The sequence below is a fragment of the Stylophora pistillata genome, chromosome 1, assembly GCF_964205215.1.
Source record: "Stylophora pistillata chromosome 1, jaStyPist1.2, whole genome shotgun sequence".
Lineage (NCBI taxonomy): Eukaryota > Metazoa > Cnidaria > Anthozoa > Scleractinia > Pocilloporidae > Stylophora > Stylophora pistillata.
The window spans coordinates 55826613-55850703 of NC_142519.1; the positions used below are offsets into that span (position 1 = coordinate 55826613).

The window sequence follows — 24091 nt, forward strand, 5'->3', positions numbered from 1 at the left end:
TTTGAAAGCCCTAATTAGTAAGATGGAAGAAGATATCAAAGCGATTCCGCAACTACGAGGAAAATAGCGTATTTTTCATATATGAAAAATGATCCGGGCGCGCAAGGAATCTCGGTTGGAAATGGGGCTTCAAAGATTCCTTATTTTAAAGATTCCCTGTTTTAAAGATTCCCGCTTTTAAAGGTTTCCCATTTTTAAGATTCCCGCTTTTAAAGATTCCCTGTTTTAAAGATTCCTCATTTTAAAGATTCCCGCTTTTAAAGATTCCTCATTTTAAAGATTCCCCATTTAAAGATTCCTCATTTTAAAGATTCTTCCTTTCAAAGATTCCCGCTTTCAAAGATTCCTCATTTTAAAGATTCCCCGTTTTTAAAGATTCTCGCTTTTAAAGATTCCCCGTTTTAAAGATTCCTCCTTTCAAAGATTCCCGCTTTTAAAGATTCCTCATTTTAAAGATTCCCGCTTTTAAAGATTCTACGTTTTAAAGATTCCCGCCTTAAAGATTAACCATTTTAAAGATTCTCGCTTTCAAGATTAACCATTTTAAATATTAAAGGCTGATAGTTTCGAAAGAAACTGTTTGGGGCTGCGTCGGTGGGAGTAACGAAATAATTTGGATATATCAACAAAGTTGAAATGGTAAATTGGCCACCGTAATGATTACAAAAGCTGACGTTTCGAGCTTTAGCCCTTCGTCGGACGAAGGGCTAACGCTCGAAACGTCAGCTTTTGTAATCATTACGGTGGCCAATTTACCATTTCAACTTTGTTGATATATCCAAATCATTTTAAATATTCCTGCTTTTAAAGATTCCCCATTTTAAAGATTCCCGCTTTTAAAGATTCCCCCTTTTAAAGATTCCCCATTCCCCATTCCCCATTCCCTCTTCCCTCATTCTCCATTCCCTCATTTCCCATTCTCTCATTCCCCATTCTCTGTTTTAAAGATAGCCTGTTGGAAATGGTCACGACACAAGACCAAGCATGCGGTATTTTGAGAAGACCGGAAAAGACCACCCATGAGAAGAGACCATATTCTATCACGTACGAAACACGTGCGCAACTTTCGTCCGCTGTTTGAGACATGGCGCGTACAAGCTATGTAGGTTCCAAACGGACATTTCATGATTTTAACATGACACATCTGTAGTCGTTACCAGGCCGAGCGAGTGATCTTGTTCGGCCATATGTATGACGAATTTTGTTCTGAAGATTGTGAATGTGAATCGTTTTCATCCTATCGATTTCAACGAACATTTTTCAGTTATTTTGAGAAAGAACCCTCAGATTGTTTGTAAGTGTTCGACATTTCGATTTATTTGAGCTTTGTATACATTCATTTTGCTTTATTTTGCTTCGCGTTTACAAGTTTCGATTGAGTAATTCTACTTTCAGAAACATATTTGTATGCCGTTTATTTGATGAACCTGGGTTAAAAGACTAAAATTAACCGATCGATTCAGCGGCTACAAGCTATACCTTCACTTGGCAGATGGTTTACGAAATAGAATTTGCGTCTGTGATAAGGGGAAATCATGTTTGTAAAACAGAGTGGTCACCAAAGCTTGGAGAAAGGCTAGTGTGTCGGAAAGATGAAAGAAAGGAGGCTGAAGAGCATGATGAATATGTTGTTGGAACATTCATTCAAGAGAGTAGCAAGCTGGTTGGACATGTACCCATTGAACTTTGCTTCCTCGTGTTTACATTTCCACGAGCTCATGAGGATAATCAGGTGGTAGTTGAAGTCACTGGAAGCAGCAAACTTGAAAATGGCCTCGTAATTCCAGGAACTTTTGAGGCAGTAACAAGAAGCCGACGATTGGGAGCAAATTTTTACGAGGAACTTAATAAAGTGAAGCAGCTATGTGCTCACATGGATATTTCTATCAAGGAAATGAGGAGCAAACCCGTGCGATTTTCAAAGGACATTACTTTTTATACCATTTAACAATATCACATTTCATTAAAAGAACCGTATAGACTCGTATATCGTACCGAGTACCGAACCTCATTTTTTCTCGGGGGATGGGGGGGGGGGGCCTTATTTGAAGGTAGGCGCTTATTACAAATTTTGAACCTTAGGAGGGGCGCTAATTCGAAGCGAGGCGCTTATTTGAGGCTGGGCGCTAATTCGAGAATTTACGGTACCCCGAAATCGGTGTACGGGTAACGGGTAGCGCCATGTTTTTTTTTCCTTTTGCGATGACGTCATCGTTCTTACCCGGTAGACCCAGTCGTTTTCCTGGGGTAGACACCAGTTTTCGCGTAGAAGAATAACGAGTAAGAGAGTACGAGAAGGATGAGCTACATGATGGAGAAACAAGTGAGTTTTTAAAACGTTTTGAATTGTTTGACTCCTTGGCAATGTTATTGCAAGTCTGTTGAAATATTTTTGCCCAAATTTAAATTTTTGCGGTAAAGAAAGCGCATCAAACTGGATTGACTTTGGATCTCAAATGCGATGGTTGAGCTCTGAAACGATATCAATTTGTCGCAGTAATTTGGGGCATTTCTGAGAATTGCTCCGACGGTTGTCTCTCAAAAGCACTAGCATTGAAAAATATGGCATGGGAGTCAAGGCTGAAGTTAACAATCAAAGAAATTGTTTGGTGATGTGCCTCGATCAAATTGCGGGGTTTGCGATAACAGACGGTGTCGTGTGCTCGCGCTTTCGGATGAATTGAATTGTTTGACTCCTTGGCAATGTTATTCCAAGCCACCAGCCACAGTTCCATTTGGACACTGGTACACAGCAGGTATTGAAAGAGCATCGTGCAGTACTCTAGGATTGTTTTTGTTAAACCCGTGTCGAAAAGTTGTAAGGTTTGGAGAGTTCGAATACCTACTTTTGTCATCGCGACTATAATTTCATCATCATCATCATCATCATGTTTATTTGTTCAAGCAGGTTGAATTTATTGGCAACTGTATAAGATGATGTGGACCTGCTGTTTTCCCAGCCAACCCACCCCAGGGGAGGACATCCAGCACACAGTAATCTCGTGCGTGGGAAATTAACGTCTTTTACCCCTTACCCTTTAAGAGACAGGACCACCGGCTTTACGTCCTATCCGAGAAGACGAAACAATGTGAGTGAAGTGTCTTGCTTAAGGACACAACGTTAAGCCCCAGCCAGGACTTGAACCCGGGCCGTTTGACCTAGAGTCCAGCGCACTGACCACTGGACTATTACCTAAATAGGTCGATGCAAGTTTGCTCGTCCAGATTTTCAAGGTCAATTTTAAAACAAGTCAACACTATACGGAACTTTGCTTAGAGCAACCGCAAGGAGACTTGCGATGCCCTCATCCTCAGTATCAAACGCATGGAGAAGAAGCATGTCATTGGCGTACTTTCTAAAGACAGAACATTCGTAAAGGAGAATTTTGGATACATTTGATAGACTTTATTAAACAATTTAGATAACTTATTTCTGAGGAAGAAAAGCAAACCTTGCCGCCGCGGCCACCATCTTTGTAAACAATCGTTACCAATCCCAGCGTGTTAACTCTTCGGGTATATATCTTAATCAAATTAGTTACGCACATGAACATTACACGCGTACGGGTACGCTACCTGTATCCGTACACCTGATTTCGGGCTATAAATGGACACTCAAACGTGTGTTCTGTACATCCGTTATATTTTAAAATCAATTCTGAACAGATTAGATTACATCTAAACTTACAAGTATGCTAAAAATGTTTTGTGTGATAATAATAAAAAGATGGTGTTTTGTTAAAAAAAAAGTCTGTGGTTACATGTTAGTATCAAATAATTGACCATCTCAAATTGAATACCCCTAAAATATTTAAAAACATGAACATATATAACTAATCATAAATTATTTTAGAGTGAAACTTTATACAACGTTCACTTTTAAAAAATACTATTGCTACAAATGATATTTCTCCTTAGGAGTCGCTAGAAACCATTCCCGTTTCAGTGGGCGTATAGCCCGTCTAGAATCTATGATACACCTTGCTCTCAAGGCATTGAGCAAAATTCGCCACTCAAAAATAGTAGAACTTCATCGAACACAGCCCTTACATAAATAATTTTGTAGTTTCGGGCTCTAGAGATCAAATCAATCGTCAGCTACGAACGCCTAGAAGTTATATTTGATGCATAATGAGAGAAGCAACTAAGCGCGAATTTAAGATCAAAAATCTACAAAACGGAAAAAATAGCCTTACCTTCGGGTTTAAAAATTTCAAGATTATAATTCACTTGCTATGGCAGTGTCTAGTTTTCCATTTTAAATTTTACATACAAATATATGCAATCTTTGCATACACTCTAAGGACACATTTCCATTCATTGTTGCTCATAGCAAAATTCTTCCGCTAAATCTCGCCGATTCACAAGCTCATGTTGTAGTGCTTGAGCCAAAATCTGGTAAGTTGCGGCTGAACCGTTTAGTCCCTTCCAATGCCGGAGCATTTTATATCCCTTTTCAGACAGCTCCTCGTTTAATTTGCTCACTTCGTCAAGCTTTGGCTCTTCGATGCCCAAGCGGCGCCCAAGCTTTTTCCAAACACCACCAAGCTTTGAGGCAAGATGTTCCAATTCATCATAACTTGGTGTACCTTGTTTGACTACAAATACAAATTTATCGTTAATGAGAAGCATATATAAAGGACAAAAATAAGTTGACTGAGACTGCAAATGAAGTAAAACGATTTACGATAATTTCTCAGTTCGCCATTTAAGTCATCATAAAAGTATAAAGCCTTTTGTGTGGAAGTCATAGGTTGAATTTAAGGTCAGTACAAAAGTTTCAGTAAATAATCCGGATAATCGAGAATATGAATATTTATGAGATAGAAATGTAAACAAAAGGTCTACAGCAAAGAAAACTACACAGCCTGTCTGTATTTACAAACAAAAACTTTCAGTTCAGGTATTTACAAAGGTCTAAAATGTTCAAGTATGTTTGTTTGCTTCAGACTTGTAGCTTGATCGCATTGCAAAGTCCATCATTCGTCTTAGGTGCATTAACTGCGCATGAACAGGGTCAATATCGTTCTGTGATTCCATCCACGACAAGCATTTTTTGAAACATTGCGCTGCCTCTTTAAGTCGATAGTAGTTTCTCGTCCTCGTCCTCGCCCTCATTTTCCTCATCGCTACATACACTTTCGCTTTCCGTCGAATCTCGACAACGGTGGCTAAAATCTCTTCATCAGACATTTACGGTGAATTCGGGAGCTCGTTTTCCAGATTAAGCCAGTCTTCCAGATCGTGAGCATTAGGCATTTCCTCATTTTCAAGTTGCTGTACATGTTCCAACATTTCGACCATGGACTCAGCAGTATTATCCTCTCTGAATTCGGGCTGTGAATTTGACTCGCTGTTGTCCGAATTTTGAAAAGGGCACAGTATAATACGCTGTTTCAACAATCTTTTGAAAGGATTATTGGGCTTTTTGCAACTTTGAGTTTTCACGATCACAACTAATTAATATTCATGAAAAAATTGGGAACAGAGAAAAAAGTCCGGATAATCGAGGTTCGACTGTATAGGCACGCTAAGCATGAATCAATTCTTTAATGATGTTAAAAACACAATAGTAAACCAAGACAATATCCGTTACATATTGCTAAATAGAAAAGTGTGTCATAAAGTACTTACATGCGCTTAAGCCGATTACCCATGCCTTACCTGATTGGTCCTGCGTAAGCTCTGCCATATTTTTCTCACTTGAGGAGGCGCTCTTTCCTGAGGAAACCTCCTTCAGTTCCGTTTTCCGGCGGTCATCCTTCTTGGTCTCCTCTTTGTCAAATTGTACTAAAAAGGGGTTAAAAAAATGTTGTATATTGTTCTTGCGACAAGACGGGCCGTATAATAATATGGGCAGTATAATAATACGGGTAGTATAATAATACAGGCAGTATAATAATGGGAAGAAACGCGTGAGGTGTAATGTATTATATTTCTAAGCGTTGTACCTGTTTAATGTGTGTTTAAGTTGTAATTTCTACGGTTTTCTGTTAACAGGGTCTTCGTTTTCGTACTACGAAAACGAAGACCGGGTCTTAGGTCTTAGGTCTTCGTTCTCGTAACACCACAACTCTTTCTATAAAATATTACTCATGCTGCGTTATTTTTTATTAAAATTTGCCTCTTTTCAACTAGCTCGCCTAAACGTTAGACCTATTGCGATATTGCGAGTCTTTTTACTGGCCAACATTTTGATTTAAGGCCACCAAAGGGCAACTTTGAAAAAAGCTTGAGCATGAAGCCCTGTACCCAGCATGTAAGCAAACTCACACTAAATACACCACACAAAGAGGAAAACAATGAGTCAGAGTAAAATCAAGAGAAGAAAAGGTCTTAAAGCCCCCATCTTAATTTCTTTCCTTGTAACAACTGAAGGATTGAGAAACCACTAATTAATTTAACCACAGAACAAGAAACACAAAGCTATGCTAAGGGAATGATATGTGGTGGGAACTCTGCTGCTTTCAGTGATGGTGGGGGGCAGGGGGTATTCTAACATCTTGTCCCTGCTGTGGCACAAGCAAATATCACAGGTTTTACAGGAGGTTTGACAAGGAAGAGTTTCTCTTTCTGTATCAAAGTAGCATTACAGCTTTGAAGAACTTTTTTAGTTGTGACACTAAAAAGAGTTAGGGACAACAAAAGCCATGACAAACTTTATGATCTTAAGTGTAAAGATAATACCACCTGAAATACTGTGCATGTACAGTGACTTGTGGTAATTGCACAGCAAGGTAAAAACATTTTTCTATTTTCTTTCTGCAGTATTGCTAAAATGCAGAAAATCTTTGCATATTACTCGTGATAGTATTTTTTTCCATTTTTATTTTCAGGATTAAAACTTCCACAGTCATCCACACATCTGAAACATTACATGCCCTCCTCACCCCCAAGATAAATAAACTGGCAAGGTTAATTTGCAAGCTAGTTTGCAGAGAAATACCCCTACTGAAAACTTAAGTTACTGGTTAATCAAGACAAGTATACATGTATAACACTTGCGCATACCATGTCTGTCCAACTTAAGTATTTCCTCCACAAGCTTTTCACATTGCGCATCCCAGGGATATTTCTTTTCATAGTCTTCACAAAGACACCTTGCTTCTTCAAGTCTAATAATAATAATAATAATAATAATAATAATAATAATAATAATAATAATAATAATAATAATAAAAATAATAATAATAATAATAATAATAATAACAATAACATATGTGTGCACGATCCTTCGCAATAAAGCACTATTTAAGCAATAGTGAAAATCAGACCTGAAAAAAATTCAGGCCTGTACGGGATTCGAACCACTGACCTCTGCGATACTAGTGCAGCGCTCTACCAATTGAGCTAACAAGCCAACTGGGAGCAGGCCATCAAATTAATTCGACATAAACCCGTAGATGATAAATCAAACAACAAGTATATATGAAAGACATATATATGAACTGCGGTTATGAAACGTATGTGTGCACGATCCTTCGCAGTAAAGCACTATTTAAGCAATAGTGAAAATCAGACCTGAAAAAAATTCAGGCCTGTACGGGATTCGAACCACTGACCTCTGCGATACTAGTGCAGCGCTCTACCAATTGAGCTAACAAGACAACTGGGAGCAGGCCATCAAATTAATTCGACATAAACCCGTAGATGATAAATCAAACAAGGCCGTACAGGCCTGAATTTTTTTCAGGTCTGATTTTCACTATTCCTTAAATAGTGCTTTACTGCGAAGGATCGTGCACACATACGTTTCATAACCGCAGTTCATATATATGTCTTTCATATATACTTGTTGTTTGATTTATCATCTACGGGTTTATGTCGAATTAATTTGATGGCCTGCTCCCAGTTGGCTTGTTAGCTCAATTGGTAGAGCGCTGCACTAGTATCGCAGAGGTCAGTGGTTCGAATCCCGTACAGGCCTGAATTTTTTTTAGGTCTGATTTTCACTATTGCTTAAATAGTGCTTTACTGCGAAGGATCGTGCACACATACGTTTCATAACCGCAGTTCATATATATGTCTTTCATATATACTTGTTGTATAATAATAACAATAATAATAACGGTTTATTCACAGTATATCCACATAAAAAGTTTAGTTCAGTTTATTGAGATTTGCCACTGAAAAATACAATTTCCAAGTAAATACATGAACAGAGACACGCAATAAATAAACAAAAATATAAGGGCAGGAGAAAAATACAGGGCGAGCCCCAATTGACATTTGTCCCCTTACAAAATAAAGAATAGAAAAATATAGGTTACATATGTACTTATGTACTTTGTCTATAGAATAAAATAATTTAATTTGCCGACCGACTGCGATACTTAGTTAGGGCGGAGTATAAAGCGTGAGCATTTCTGTATAAAACTGCTTAACTAAGGTTTTAAAGTTATGTAAAAAGCTCGCTTGCTTAATGCTGCTCGGTAAATCGTTCCATAATTTAATTGTGCGAGGAAAGAAAGAGTTTGTAAAATACCGCAGAGTATGAGGTGTGGCTCTTCATCTGTGAAGGCCTACGATACTAAAATTTAATATTAAAACTAAATTATAATGTCTAACTAAATTGTAATAAAAACTATACATGAAAGTAAAGATGTAGAATATATTAGTTGGTGGTGGTGGTTGTTTCTATACCTTTACAAGGAAGACAAAGTGCGCGCCTTTAAGAACGCCTTGCAGAGCCTGCAGTATTCTTTACAATCTGTGTAATTCCTTATAATTGCTGGCAATTCGTTAAAAATCATGGCTGCTGAATGCTGAAAGGTGCCTTGTACAAATGGAACATAAGGCCTTGGAGCAACACTAGAACGGAGATGCCTAACGGGTTTAACGACTTGCAAATTTAAATGGGAGGGCCAGTTATCAGAATACAGTGCTTTAAAAATAGTCTTTAGTAGCGAGTAGTCCCTTAGCTCCAGGATAGGTAGCCAGCCAAGATCCAAAATGGTAGATATACTGTTTACGTATTTACAAGTGATGAAACTAGCCATAGCGAACTGGGGTCTTTGTAGTCTAGCTGAGACGAACTTTGGTAGTGGATAAAAAACAATGTCACAGTAGCTTATTTTAGACAGAATTGTTTTTACCAAATGTTTCCGTAGTTTAAAATTAGTAAAGTTCCTTATTTTTCTTAAGGTTCTCAGAGTCGCATAGCAAGATTTAAGAATAGAACTGATATGAAATTCCCATTTAAGATTTGAGTCCATGTGTACTCCCAGGAGTTTTGTAACATTTATACGTTCCAGTGGTTTACCAGAGATTTCTAATCCCAACTCCAAATTTCCGAGAGAATGTACATGAGTCATCTGTGGAGTTGAGATAAGAATGGCCTTAGTTTTCTTAGAATTCAGGGCCAGGTTTGAATCATTTGACCAGGCGCTGAGGCCTGCCAGGGTTGTATTTATGCTTTCCACTTGAGATGTGATCTCCGGTGTAGAACAGCTAGAGTATAATGTTGTGTCGTCGGCATATTGGAAACTTTTGATTGTAGGTGGAAGAATATTTTGAAGATCCGCAACGTAGAGATTGAACAACATCAGTCCAAGGATTGAGCCTTGGGGGTTTCCAAATTCTGAGAGCACGGGTGACGATTTCCGATCATCAACTTGAACGTAATGTCTCCTGCTGTACAGGTAATTAGCCAGCCATTCGAGGACATACTTTGAAAAACCGAGGTGATGCAACTTGGTATCGCCGTTTTAAAACAAATGGTATCAAGTGCTTTCGAAAAGTCTGCCAGTACCGTAAGAGTTACCTCTTTCCTTTTCACGGCACTCAATAGGTCGTCCCTTATACCTAAGAGTACCGTAGAGGTCGAATGCCCCGTATGAAAGCTCGAGATGGTGTCTCTAAGGAGAGATTTTCTAGTGCAGGAATCAGTCATTTGGGAAGCAACAAGCTTCTCAAATACCTTAGAAAGTACAGGAAGAATCGACACTGGACGCAAGAGATCTTCTGAGACAGGTGTGTCAACTTTTGAAATGGGGCTGATACGCACGAGTTTCCAGGCATGCGGGAAGTACAACTTTGAGATACAGTTATTGATGATAGTTGTGAGTGGGCCGGCCAAGTATCTAGAAGCCAGCTTTACAAACCGGGCAGGCAATTGGTCGGGTCCAGTCGAACAGTCAGTGCGCAGTTGTTTAAGGGTTTGCAGGACTTCTCTTTGTGTAACACTTCCCAGGTGGAAGGCGCCCTCTTTATCCGTAAGACCGCGGATGAACTGGAAGAGTCCATCTTGGTTGGTCAATTCAACATCAAGCGTTCTCCTTGCCGTCGTAGCAAAATGAAGATTAAGCTTGTCTGGGTCAAACCTTAAAGGCTGTCGACAGGGGTGGAGTACGCGGTGAACCATGCGCCAGACTTCCTTAGACTTGTTGGACAGCAAAGCCTTTTCCATGAAAGCTTTACGAGCTTTGCGTATAGCGTATAGTCTAATCTTATAGTTTGCGTATAGTCTAATCTTTCTGTTGGGCTTCTTTAATTGCTCCGGCCCAGTCGTTTGGGTCATCAGTCTTCACTATACAACTGGTTCCATTTGGCACCTTTTTTATGGCTTCAGCAAGCCCAGTGTTCCAGCCTATAAGAATTGGGAGGCCAGCAGACAGTGCCTCTAATGCTGTTAATCCAAAGCCCTCTGACCTCGATGGCATAATAACAAGATCTGCCTCTTGAGAAGTTTCACCAAGCTTCTGTCTGGATTCACAAAATGATCTGGTCACTAATCTTTCTGCTAGAAGACCATGTTCTTTTAACCTTTCTTTAACTTGATCATGCTCCTGATCTCGCAAACTCAGAAAAATCAAGTAGAGAGAGTTATCGCTCTCATGCAATTGTGCAATAGACTTGGCAGCAAGATCTTAACCTTAAAGGGAAGTATCTTCTGCGTCCCCACTTCCAAAGATAAGCACGCGGGAATTCCTGCCTTCACTTGATGCTTTTTTAATGTCAACAAATTCCTTGAAAATGCCAGGGGTAAGCTAAAAAACATTACAAGGGTGTAACTTGGCACTGTACGCTTCTGTCAATTTTGGTCCAATGCCAACCACCATATCAGCATTTCTGCACAGCCTGACTTCTTCCTCAGACTTCTCCTCACCTTTAGCCCCAGCCCCTGGATATCCTTTGGAACTTGACAGCTCTTCAGGCTCTGTGTGCACCAATTGAACCCACTTGCATTCAAAGTTATCTCTTAAATACTCTGCTTGTTTTCCAAGCTTTGCACCAGGTCCAATGACCAAGTCTGCTTTAAAGTCTGCAGGGGGAATTTCAACCATTCTTCTTCATTGGGGATCTCTGACTCAATCACTTCAACATTGCATTCCTCTGCCTGTTTCTTCTCTTCTTCATTGCATTCACACATGAAAAAAGTAACTTTCAGATTTTTGGATTTTGCTAGTTGCGTGGATAGTACCCTGCTGATGATGGAAAGGCCCCCTTTTTTGACAGCCACTCATCTGCTATAAGGGTGACTTCTTCAACTTTACAGAGTTATTGCTTGTATCACCATTTGCCCTGCCATGGAGGAAAAAATTAATGCACATTATGGCTAAAAATGTAAGCATTTTTCATTACACTACGTAACCTTGTCCACCTTTATCCAATACCATACAAAAACAATACTTCGACAAAAGAGACTGAACTGATTTTCCTCTGAAGTACAATCCACTGTTATGGGGTGATGGGAAAAATCCATTGCTGCTGTTCTTGATAAAATTCAATCAAAAGAGTCTGATTTGGAGCCTTTCATTCGATCCTTTTCATGCCCTTAGCACATAAGGCCATTAAAGCCTAAACTTCATTTGCTTGCTCACAAGTTTCTCTTTCCCTCAATTTAAGCGACCAAAATTGATTGAACAGGTCGGGTTTGAACTCAGAACTGCACCAATTAAGTTTCTACATGTTTACAGCATGTTATCTCCCCACCCCCTAATGTAGGTGGTAAGAGCATTTGACTACCGCGACATTTAAAGTCAACGGGTAGAATGATACTGTTAAACTGAAAGGAGATTTATGTCACTGCCTGCACCAGTTCCTGCTGAATCAACTCCTCCTGCCAAATCAACATTTCTTCGTTGCATTGATTTCACGGCGAATTCCATAGTTTAAATTCTACTGAACTGCTTTTATCAAAACAAATTTGTCAGGTTTTCCTAATTCTCTTCCTTAACGAAGTCTGGGATTTGAAGTTCACGCAGGTGAAGCAAGTGAAGTAAGTTCACCGAACTGTGCTAGTTTGTCAGAAAACTATCTACACCCGTAAAAATATTGATTTCTTTAACTTCAAACCCAGCACAACTCAGTCAAAATAGCCTTTGATGATAAAGTAATGAGCTTTCCCTACCTTTCTCCTATTTCAGCGCCACAGTTGCTGTCCTCCATTTTGTCACACATCAGAAATAGAGGGATGGGATGATAACGATACCGGCAATATCAAGGTTGGAGGCAGTGTGGCCGAGTGGTTAGAGTGTCGGACTTGTAATCCGCCACTCCCGGGTTCGATTCCCACCCTGACCACTGGATCTGTTTCACGGTAGCCCCGAGTTCAGATCCTTGGCCACGCTTCTAAATAGGCGGATTCATGCTGACGTCATTGTTTACATTTTTGCTCATTTGCATACGGCTTTGCGTAAAGAAGGAAGCATGTTAGATACAAATTCACTTCAGGCAGCTAAAGAGCTAGAAAACCTTAGTACATGGTGAAATTTTTAGCTCTTTGGGTGTAATATTCAAGGAGAAATAGTCCATCAAAAACTGCAAAATTTCTGGGTGGCAAAAGCGCTAATGAGCTCATACATTCTATGTAAAATTTTGAGTTTTTAAACCCGTGTTGCACAAAAAGTATTCAATGCATCAGGCTCGTAGGCCGAGTTAATCGTACTTTGACCTTTCGATATTCAGAACTGATTTATTTTTAGCTCCATCAGAAACTGAATTGCTTATGCTAATGAGGCAAATATTGTAAACAAGGATTCCCTATAGCCAACTGGTTTGCCTCCGGCCGGTTGGGGTTCTTAATGATGTTATGTTCAATTTAGACCATTTGTTTCATTTGTTTGCAAGGACCACAATGGAAACTACTGGTTCACCAGTAATTGTGTAATCCTACAAAAAGACTTTTTTTTTTTTTTTTGTTAGATCGGAAAAAATCATTACTCGCGAGAAGTATCGCTGCTTCCGTACATTCGATGCTGCACGTGACCTACCCATGCTTCGTCTCATGCTAAGTGACCAACCGCTGACAAGGAGGCGAAAAGATTCTGGGTAATACTAAACTGAATGACGTCGCAGTATGGGTATTGATATCAATACCGATATGGAAGAAAAAGGTAAGTATCGTACTCAGTATCTTGGCAAGTCTAGCAAGAGACTTACCACTAAACTCAATGACGTCACAGTATGGAAAAACAGTACTAGTCCATCCTAAGAAACTATCAAGACCTGGAATCTATTGAAATTTGAGCAGAAGCGAAAGTGGGTTACCTGAAGTCAGAAAAGGAGTTCGGAGGATTGCTTTGACATAAGCAAATTTTAAGAAAATTATATAACACCCCTCCGTTTAAATTTTCTTTGGAGAGAAAAAATGCGACAGGCCTAAAAATTGATTGAAGGGGGATAAGTTTCAAAGAAACTGTGGTGCTGTTTCAGTGAAAGGCATTTTAAGTTAGAACTAGGCCGCCCTTATGAATTATGCTTGCACAATTTTTGCATGGTTTGGAAAAGCAAGCATAATTTTTGCTCCTATTATAAAAGCAGTATGACTAGCATAATCAGCCTTTTTTCCTTAATTCTTTTTATGGATAAATTACCAGAGTTTGTGCTCAAAATTTCAAAATTTCTCTTTAGGCTTTGCTTCTCGGCCAAATATTAATTTTTCTCTCAACCCCAGACATTATCAGTTGGAATACCAACTGCCTGATGGGATTACCTACTAAATAATTTGGTTTAGTCATTCTTCAAAGCAAATCTTAATGCAAATTAAGAACGCTTGAGAGGCCAGCTTTAGAAACTCTTTATGGAAGCCAATTCACTCTTCAACATACCAAATAAAACCAAATTATCTAGGTCAGGAGAATTTATATTCCCTTGTCAAGGCCTAGAAAAATAAGAGGAGAGAGAATTATTTCTAGGTTTATTTGGGATGAACACCACCAGTGATATTTTAAAATTCACCCAAACATTAGGAACCGCCACGCTGCGAGAGATATTTGGAGAGTTTTGAAATATCATGAGCCATTCTAACCATTATCCTCACCATTATCATCATCATCATCCTCATCATTATCATCAGCATCATCGTCACTGTCTTCATCATCATCATCATTGTCACTGCAATCATCATCATCATCAGTATTGTCGTCATCATAGCTCTCATCATCATCCACATCATTGTCACTGTGGTCTCCATCATCATTAGCACTACTCTGAATCACACCCTTGCCAGAAACTAATGAGTCAAGAAGAAAAATTCAATACAAAAATTAAAATGATAAGAGTCTGAATTAATTATCATATTGTAGTATAATTCTGGCCGAGGGTCGGTTAGCGTCGGGCTGTTTCGATGCTTAGGCAAACGTTGGGTTTAACGTGATCGAGCTCGCACACAGGGTGGAGGACACTCAACTGCTTTACAATCAACTGAATCTACTTTATTGCTTGAATCAAGGTTCTTATATACACAATGGTAGCTAAATCATACGCGATACAAAATACAGAATATAATACGAGTTTCCCTTAGAATAAACAACTTAATTACCACGTATCTGCAATTTCACAGATAAGGGAGGACACTTTCGTAGATCCTGCGGAACTAGTGTTCCTACGTGTTTTAGACGGAAAACACGTACAAGTTTCCATATTCCATGCGACACATACTAGGAATAGTACTAGCTAGTTTCACGGATACTCTAACAACAAAGGGTTACACATAAATCATATTTCCGGCTGTAATTATGTAATCAAAGCTTACTTTAGAATTGTTTGTCACGCTTTGTCACGCTATGCTTAACTTTACAACAATATTATTGACTTTGGACCAACTGATTCTTACCTGATATCTCAAATTTGTCAATATCATTATCAAACTAAGAAGTAAAGACATCAGTTGAACTACCGTTGATAGGTAGGTGGTTCATTGCAGTTTGATTGAATGGCACATCTCTATAGTGCATTGAGGATTTTATGTCTTCCTTGAAGATCCACATCCTCTTAAGTGTTGCCTTTGCCTTTTGCTTCTAATTACAATTATGGAGATGGATGTTGTATTAAAACTGACATAACCTTGTGAACATTTTGAGGCAAGTTAATATAAAATCAGCCAGAATAACCCTTTTTTTGGCCACCTTGTTTGATGTAGACTCTAAGTAGCAACAGTGCTGGAGCAATTAGCACTCCTTCCTCTGTTTGATACAGACCTTGTACCTCAGAAAGTACTATGCAGTCCTGGAATCATGGCATAGACATCAGTAAACGTTTTTGGTGTGCTTTTATCCCTTGTCTACTATGTGTACATGCATCTAACTGGCAATCTTGGTTTAGTATAAAATGATCATGCAGACTGACTATAAACACATCCTCAAAGCAACATTTCAGTCGCTAATACTCAGGTTTGTCAGGTGTATATTTAAATCTTTTCAATGTCTAACAATTGTTGGTGTGTAACTTCAAAAGTGTCTGTTGTACTTTAGGGAGGGTTTGCTGGCCAAAAATCCAGCCAGCGATAACCACTCTTTCATTTGCCAGCATTTGGTGCTTAGTAACAACCCTGAGTGAAAATAACATTTCCTTTTGTTTGAGTTTGAAGAGTAATTCCCTTGCTTCGTAAAGTACACATAATGCAAAAACTCGCAAACTCGAAAACTCAAAAACACAAACTTATTGTTTGTATTTTGATTTGCCCTACAGCCTCATCAAAATATGGCACAACTCTTAAAAATACTCTGTGACACTACACAAAATAATGTGTAATAAGATATATTTATCTTAAAGTTTACCTAGAAAATGTTGGAAAAGAAAAACAAAGAGATCATCAAGTTAGGGAGAAGAATGATCAACATGAACCCTTTTGGTGGGAAATAATACAAATATTATGATCTATCAGCATTTGTGTGTTACAAATGACAGTGCACTGCTAATAAAGTGCAAGTTAAATTCAAGACAGTATATTAATTACAGGGTGTCAAGTGACAAATGACACTTAGAAAATAGGGAATGACAGCACTAATGGCCAAAAAATAGGAAATAAATAGGAATTCTCAACCCAAAATTGGAAAAAAATAGGAGGATTTTTCTTAGTTCTATCCTTTTTTAACATTCTCAACAGCAACTCTAGATCTGTTCTACAACCCAATGCTTTAATATTTAACAGGAACAATGGCATACATCCGCAATGCATCGCCATATAAATTACACAAAAACATGCATGCACATGAACCTCCTAGAATCCCTTGCATGCTATCAAAAGCATTGAGAAAGTCTGAGGACAAGTTTCAGAAGAAAATCACTCATAAGGGCTTCAAACTGGTCTTTTTTTAACATGAAGTTTCAGTTTTTGTAGAACTGATCAATTTTATTGGCAATTTTATTTATTTCAAAATGTTTCTGTGTACTTATAGTAAAACCCTAAAAATTTAGTCCTGAACAACGAGGCATTTCATGAAAAAATAGGAGAAAATAGGAGGCAGGCCAAAAAATAGGAAAAAACAGGAACTTGACATCCCGTAATTATCTTTACATAAACGCAACTGAAACGAGTGAAAAAACTTATCACTAAGATAAAATAATTATGAAAGTAAGCAAACCTGCTTTCACAAGTGTCTTTTGCCCTGCCAACAAATTGCTAGCTACCAAGGTACTATCCTCACTCCCCATACTGTCCTCAATGTCCTCAAGGCATTTAGTGGGGTAGACTAGGTGATACCAAAAGAAATATTAAATCACCATAGGTTTAGCCACATTTCAACTTGAGAATTTTTCATCCATGGTCCAGTAAGTAATTTGCAGTTCTTAATGATTATCACCTTCAAACCATGGTTTAAAAATTATTTCAACACCCTAAGTTAAAGATGACCATAAATACGAACATTCTAATTGCTGATATGAACAGGTATGATTTGATTTAGGATTTGATTTATTTAACAAAATAAAACAAAATAAGTTTTACTAGATAGTGTATTTCATAACTGTTTCATTGATGTATGGTTTATGGGGATTTATTTGCCTTGAGATCTTTATAAACTTTGTTGGAAATAAAAATAATTGTTTTTTAGCAAGGATCTTGTCTAGGAAGCCAAGTTTTCTTAAAAAAATCTAACCAATTGAGTCTTTACGGTGTTGTCACACAACAGCTTGTTCGTGTCTGAAGCTGTTATAGTAATTTGTGATGTTTATCTTGCTTTATTCACCTTAAGATCCTTATAAACTTTGATGGAAGAAAAAACATGTTTTTTTACTAAAGATCATTTACTTTTCTATATGTTTAACTTCTAATATGTTGTACTGGGTTAAAGACCAACTCGCTGATGTCTCTACTTAACTTTATTCATCGCGAGTTGGCATTGGCCAGTTGAACCGTTGGCGACTTGACTGGATACCAAAATCATCCACTGACTACTAGGTCTATCACCCTCACCTGACTGAAGGTCTGCTTGTAAAATGGCAATCACGAACAAGAAGATGACTCTTTTTACAGCAGATCTCAGGACTTCAGGTGGGTCTTCAGGCCCCAGGGTGTTGTTAATAGCCAAGGTTACACCAATGTTCTCTTTTGGTCCATGTCTTTGTATCCATTTGAAGAGGCAGCCATTCAAATTAGCTGCTTTGATTCCTCTGTTTGACAGCATTCCCCGATTTGAAGATTTTATTTTCTTGTTCTTGTTGCAACAGGCATTCTTAAGACTTTTTTGCTTTGCATCGGTAGCAAAAGCAACTTTGATGTGTTGAGAAGGATCAAAAGTCTCAGGTCTAACACTGAAATCTTCCCTTGCCCGTTGCACATTAGGATCCTTACGGACCTGCTTCGTGAAAAAAGAGAATGAGTTGGGGAATTCATAACTTGCAAACTTGGACACACCACAACGAAAACTGATTTCCTTGTCCTTGTCCTTGTCCTTGTCTTTAACAAGTTTTCCTCTCTGGAAAGATATCTGCTCTGCTTCTCTAACATGATATAGGTGACCAAGCTTGCAATCAGAATCCTTACTACAGGTGGAGCCATAAAGAAATATAATACTGAAATGGTTGCAGTATTGGGCACCACATGCTCTGAAAAGTGCACTAACTGATGTGGGGTCTGTCCCTAGCCAAAAGATATGAAGAACTTTTTATTAAGGAAGGCATGTGTCATCAGAGAAATGATTTCAGACTAGAATGATTTTAACATTGTGTTAGGGGGGAGGTGGAAAAGGAAATGTTGCCAGGGGGAGCCAAAAGTGAAAAAGGGAGGTGTCAGGAAAAACTGGGAAAGGATGAGGTTTTAGAATTGTTATTTTTTCATACTTTTTCAAGAACCTCCCCAAAAAACATACCCCTATTTTATTTTACCACACCCCATAAATAGAATCCCTTTTTAACAGTTGATTGAAAAAATAAACTAGTTGAAAAAATTCACCCAAATAAAAATGAAATTAATTAAAAAACATTTTTACCTACAACACATACATTTACTTACCCTGAAAAAAAGTGAAGGAGACAGTTACATTTTGACCATCACCATTTACAACTCCAAGTGGAGGAGTGATCATTCCCCTTCCCTGAGGCTCCACTGTCAGTACATTGGGGTCCCTTTCCCTCACTTCCATTAAAAACAACGCATACGAATCTTGATCAGGAAAAATAATGCTGTAATCCACACCAAGACGAGTTTTGGCCATCTTCATACACTTGAAGTAGTCTTCCTGAATTGCTTTGCTTTTCACGAAAGCATTAAGGAACTCCTCCACAGACCTGTCCCTTCCATCCTTCTTCCAATAGTGTCCAATGTCTTCCAGTTTCAAGGACAGCGTCCCTTTTTTACCCACAAGATGTTGAAGAGGAACAAGAACAATTGGAGACCCATCATCCAAACTCAGCAGAGTGTACTCTTGTTGAAGTTTTCCTTCACTGTAATACTTAGCAAGCTTTGTCATTAAGTGAGGTTGGATTTTACATTTTGTTTTCTTGCATGCCTCTAAAATGATCTGCTGTGAAGATTTCTTGACAGTTTTCATCCTAGAATGAGGCTCGTTCCCTTTAGATGTTAGATGCTTTCCGAGTTCCTCTACTTTCCGTTGAGTATAGTTTAGAAGGTAGGGGAGCGTCCAGAATAAGAGAAAATCTGAAATCTTGTTGTGCCCAATTTTTCCTCTCAAGTTAAGGGAATCTTTCTTCTTGCGCCTCAATTTTTTGTTCGCAAATATTTTCAATATGGAGAAGTGTAAAATTCGTGATCCCTTTTGAGGAATACAGAGCCCACTATTTGCTGGATAAACTGTGTCATCATGAATTGATTGGGTGTCAACATCCATAGGCTCAGCTATTTCCTCTTCTTGGCCAGCAATACTTTCTTCTCCATTTAAAAATCTCATATTCAATTCCTGTAACCAATACTCAGCATCTTCCTTGCTGATGGCTATCCTGCCTTCTTTATTGACTGCCTTTGTACCATATCCCATGTGGAAACATGTTAGTTCTGGAACTTGGAATAGAAGAGAGTCCTGGCACTCCAAAATGTCCTTTGTCACCAGGCCAAGGACCTTCTTAGGACTTCTTTCAAGAAACCCTCCATACTTCAGCTCAGAGTCATTCAAGAGTGTGTTAGGTGACATAAAAATCAGATTTTCAGAACCATCTCTATCAAAACAATACAGTGGTTGCAGACCAAGTCTTTTCAGTTCTTCACCATCTACACCAGTTAAGTTTGTTAATGATGTCATCGTTTTATTCAAGCCCAAATAAGAACCATGTTTTTCTCAAATAGCAAACTAACCATGGATTGCAGTGAAGTTAACCTAATTTAAAAACAAACAAAAAAACAATAATTAACACAAGCAATTCACCTCCTTTTCCTCAAGAAAGCCACCTACAGATAAAAGAGCCACTAACACTATTCAACTTTGATATTCATGCCAGTAATTTTGTTAAATTTTTATAATCATTGATTATTATTGGTAAATTTTTAATTGGTCTCTAGAAGAATTACTTGAGCCAACCAAAACAAAACACTGAAAGGCTTACAATTTGACCAAATCAGTAAGATTAGCTGAGTTCTGATTTTCTTAAAAATTAACAAATTGACAGTGGCTTAGAAGGGTCTGTACTCTTACCAACCACAATATTTGTTATCACAGTGGCCCAAATGTTGTGGACTCTTAAGGCACAAGTGAGTGAGTCCACAGCAAATTTGGACCACAGTGATGACAAATATTGTTGTCAATAAGAGTACAGACCTCGCTAAACCACTGTCAATTTATTTTTACCACAATACTGATGTCAATTGAAACAATTTTTTTTAGTGCATAACATGTTGTGTGACAAGTTGACTTTGGCAGCCTTGTCTCTACTCTTAGCAATGGCTAATTGGCCAATCAGATTGCAACACTGCTACCCATTTTGGTGAAATAAATGATACCCAGCTGTCTAGATAAAATATGGGAAAAGCATTGCCAGTAGTTTTCAAGGACTGATCAAGAGCCTCTTATTTTTGGCTTTCAGAGAAAATTTTGAAGTTCTGGACTTCTACAGTTGCATTTTTTTCCTCAATTGATGTTGCTTTGTTCTTTCTCCCAGTCAACCAATTTAAATAATGTAAAGAGAATTAGTTAGTTATGTTGTGGTAGTGATCTTCATTGAGGATACAAGTAGTTTACTAGTTGTCTGAAGGGTCCTCAATCAATGAAACTTATCTATGACAAGCATCTGGTAGAGATTCAAGTCTTATAAAAATTGAAAATAATAAAAAAAAAAAGACAAAAGTGGAAGCATTATTCATAAATGACAACATCACTCTTCAGTGGAAAGCAAATTAAAATACTATTTCATCTCTAATAGCCTCTGAACAAAGACATTTTGCTGTCCCCATTCTTTGAACAAGTGAAAATAGATTGAACAAAAAGAAAAGTATCATATTTCATAGCATAACAACATGGGCTCCCTCTTTGATTGTTGCCTATCTGGACTTTGCCCTTTGTAAATGAAATATGTGACAAAATGCAGGTTGTTTACAAGGAATTGAGGTAACAAATTTTAATGGTAGAAAACATCTAAGCCCTTGAGGATTGTGTGGAAAAATTGACTGATAGTAGCATTATGTTCCTTAAGAAATTGTTTTCAGTGAGGTAGGATTATGTCAAAATCTGCATTGTATACTAGAAAATGGTTTCATCTAAGAAAGTCTAGTCTACAGTGGAGAGTAAAATGTACACACATAGTTGTAACAGGAAAGTACTGTTTAAAAACAATATTTAACTCATGGGGAACTTTAAGAAGCAAAAAACAGATAATGTGGAAGACTTAATAAAGGTGGGAATGTATTTTCACTTAGTTACAAAAACTGACAATTAAGTTGGCTTGAATTAATTTTCGCGCAACTCACCTCCTGTTGTTTTGCAAGATATAAAATGCAGTGATAGCCAATTACAGTATCTTTGTCAGTCATCATTAGCCAGACTGAGTATAATTTGGTCTCTAAGTAAGAAGACGATTATAAAGATCATTACTTTCTTACCTTAGTGGCAACATTCTATGATTATGCATGGGTGTGTATGTTGCATGTTTACATTAATTTTTCCGTTTGAACCACAACAGAGAGATAAGGCAGTCACGCTGGAATGAATTTTCGCTCAGTTTTTCCTCCTGCGAAATAAGCTAAAATAAATTCTACGCTTTTAAAAAGGATTCCACAGTACTTAACATATCTGTTGACACAGAAGGTAAATACAACTTGATGGTCTTTTCAACCTTTGCAAAAAAGAGCAACCACAAAATTGAAAGCAAAAACAAGATTAGCAACAGGATTTAAGCAAATGCTTTGCACAAGCTTTATCTGAGTCAGCAAAAGTAGCCCTTCCAATACAACAACAAAACATAAATTTGTGTTAGGCCTTTAGCTGAAAGTATGTGCATTGTAAATGAAGGAGCGGTACACAAAACACGTTTAAACTTTAAAATGGTGGAAAAATTCCCTGATGACCTTGCTAATCCCAACAGATCATAGCAAAAAAGTCTCCATGAAGGACACGAACCATTACACTGGGTAGACGAGCTCACAATTCTTGTTCATGTCATTCTTGGTGTGTGTCAATGTTGGGTTGATTCCACTGCAACATATCCTGGTACCCTAATTTCATGACATAATTGTCATAAGGAACAGCATTTTGATTGGTGCTAGCATACGCCAATGCTGTGATCTGATTGGTACGTGATACATACACAAATGCAGCAATCTGATTGGTTTGTGATACATGAAAAATGCGACATACAACTGTTTATCCTGACTTAATTATTAAATAAACAAAACAGAACAAAACAAAACTCAAACTTGATAGGTCACCCTTCTTGTTTAAGAAATAAAATGGGTCAATCATACCCCATTTATGCCTGAGTTGGAGTGAATCACTCACATCATTTTATTGGTACATCTCATGGTAGCTAGAAGAGTTTTTAAAACAAAACTTGAAAAAATTATTGATAGGTAGAAAGTCTTCAGCATAGAGAACAATTTCATATAATTATAATTTGTGGGAAATCATGCAATTTCAAACGACATAGACTCAGAACATTCCTCGAGCTACTGCTTTCAATATCATATTTTGCATCTTTCAGAATGGATATATTTTTTCCCTCTGATATTTAACACTGGCCCTACATCAATCAGACAGAGTAGAATCTGACACAGTGGGAAATTAGCAATAAACAATCTTGCAAGAGCCAGAAAAAAAAAATGCACAATGGGAAATGAGCCTGAGAGGAGTCAGACACTCAGCCTGCAGCTGACAAGAGCCAGACAAGAAAAATTGCCCAGAACAGGAAAACAAGCTAGCCATTAGCCTTATTAGACAAAATAAATCAGTGATGTAGTAAGCTTCAGCAGACAATTTTTTTGAGCAGCTCTTGTCCTGTGAATCGTGATCAGGCTGCAATCAGGCTATCTTCAGGCTCCAAATTTTCATATTGATCATCTCATTTCTCTCACGTCACAACTCATTTCTCTCGAGAATCACTAAAGCATTAAGTATAGAATACATTACTAGCAAGAAACAGCTGTGCATATCACATACCTACTACGCTTCATGTAGGTATGTGATATTCTCAACCACAGGTTAGGAAGGAAGGGACCTAGAGGTTGCAAATGGAAGAAAATAGAATAAAAGGAAAAAAAAAACAACACTGATTTAACACATTTCCATGAACTTCAAATACAAACATCTATCCTCTGTCTAATTTCATGAAAGTTCTAAGCTTCCTGGTATTCTGGCATGTTTTTCAATTTCAGAACAAGGCACGTAACAAATCATAAACATTAAATTTAACTGTCAACATGCTGTTGTTTGTTAAGAGAACCATAGACTACAACCTTTGGAACTGAGACTTTGTTTCAGAATTGTATGGGTTTTATAGTGATCCTTCCATAAATTGTGCCGAATAATCTATACACATGATAGAAATCAAAATTCGATAGTCCCCCCTACCCCCCCCCCCCCCGAACTGAATAGCAGCACATGGAAGATGGAAGTACGGAATAATGGAAGAACGCCGTGGCGATAGGTCTAGACGATTACTGAGCCCATATTCGCGCGGAAAGGAATACATTAGCCGTTCCAAACTTATTCACTACCACCAGACTTTTATTTAGAGACGTTCGTCTGGTTTGCATCTGTGCACTGATCATCGCTCGCCAGCAGATGGCGATGGCAAGAGGGCGATGCCACTTAAATCATTGACCGTTGTTTCTAGTATACTTACAAGGCAACCTTACCTATGGAACACAGCATAAAAGGCGAATAACACCCCATTCATAAGAACTGTGGAACTGTTCCAGACATATCCGCTGAGTTTGATTTAGGCGGGAAATTAGTTAGCTCCAGTGGTACGGCTGGGATGCTTGCCA

At 38.1% G+C, this 24091-nt stretch overlaps 3 protein-coding genes across 7 annotated transcripts; 1 reads left to right on the forward strand and 2 right to left on the reverse strand.

The window, feature by feature from the left end:
• The first annotated feature begins 1154 nt into the window (after positions 1 to 1154).
• On the forward strand, positions 1155 to 1987 carry LOC148743207 (uncharacterized). The gene is made up of 2 exons (XM_088734234.1): positions 1155 to 1294; positions 1396 to 1987. Exon 2 carries the CDS (start codon positions 1493 to 1495, stop codon positions 1946 to 1948), a length of 456 nt encoding a protein of 151 aa, XP_088590360.1. The 5' UTR covers positions 1155 to 1294; positions 1396 to 1492; the 3' UTR covers positions 1949 to 1987.
• Positions 1988 to 3384: 1397 nt separating this feature from the next.
• LOC111346255 (uncharacterized) lies at positions 3385 to 24091 on the reverse strand. 4 transcript variants are annotated; one of them, XR_015991938.1, is made up of 8 exons: positions 23960 to 24091; positions 18677 to 19994; positions 17639 to 18304; positions 16809 to 16916; positions 14264 to 14455; positions 7012 to 7115; positions 5665 to 5790; positions 4460 to 4598 (listed from the first exon to the last, which is right to left on the reverse strand). XR_015991938.1 is itself a non-coding variant. In XM_022953551.2 (7 exons), exons 2-7 carry the CDS (start codon positions 19917 to 19919, stop codon positions 4318 to 4320), a joined length of 2616 nt encoding a protein of 871 aa, XP_022809286.2. In that variant the 5' UTR covers positions 19920 to 19994; positions 23960 to 24091; the 3' UTR covers positions 3385 to 4317. The 4 variants fall into 4 exon arrangements, 3 of the variants coding, with proteins under 3 accessions (XP_022809286.2, XP_088590125.1, XP_088590128.1); XM_022953551.2 differs by lacking the exon at positions 7012 to 7115 and having other exon boundaries at positions 3385 to 4598; XM_088733999.1 differs by lacking the exons at positions 7012 to 7115; positions 23960 to 24091 and adding an exon at positions 21710 to 22613 and having other exon boundaries at positions 3385 to 4598.
• LOC148743208 (uncharacterized) lies at positions 7123 to 14257 on the reverse strand. 2 transcript variants are annotated; one of them, XM_088734180.1, is made up of 2 exons: positions 12353 to 14256; positions 7123 to 11523 (listed from the first exon to the last, which is right to left on the reverse strand). In XM_088734180.1, exon 2 carries the CDS (start codon positions 9543 to 9545, stop codon positions 8646 to 8648), a length of 900 nt encoding a protein of 299 aa, XP_088590306.1. In that variant the 5' UTR covers positions 9546 to 11523; positions 12353 to 14256; the 3' UTR covers positions 7123 to 8645. The 2 variants fall into 2 exon arrangements, with proteins under 2 accessions (XP_088590306.1, XP_088590311.1); XM_088734185.1 differs by having other exon boundaries at positions 9541 to 11523; positions 12353 to 14257.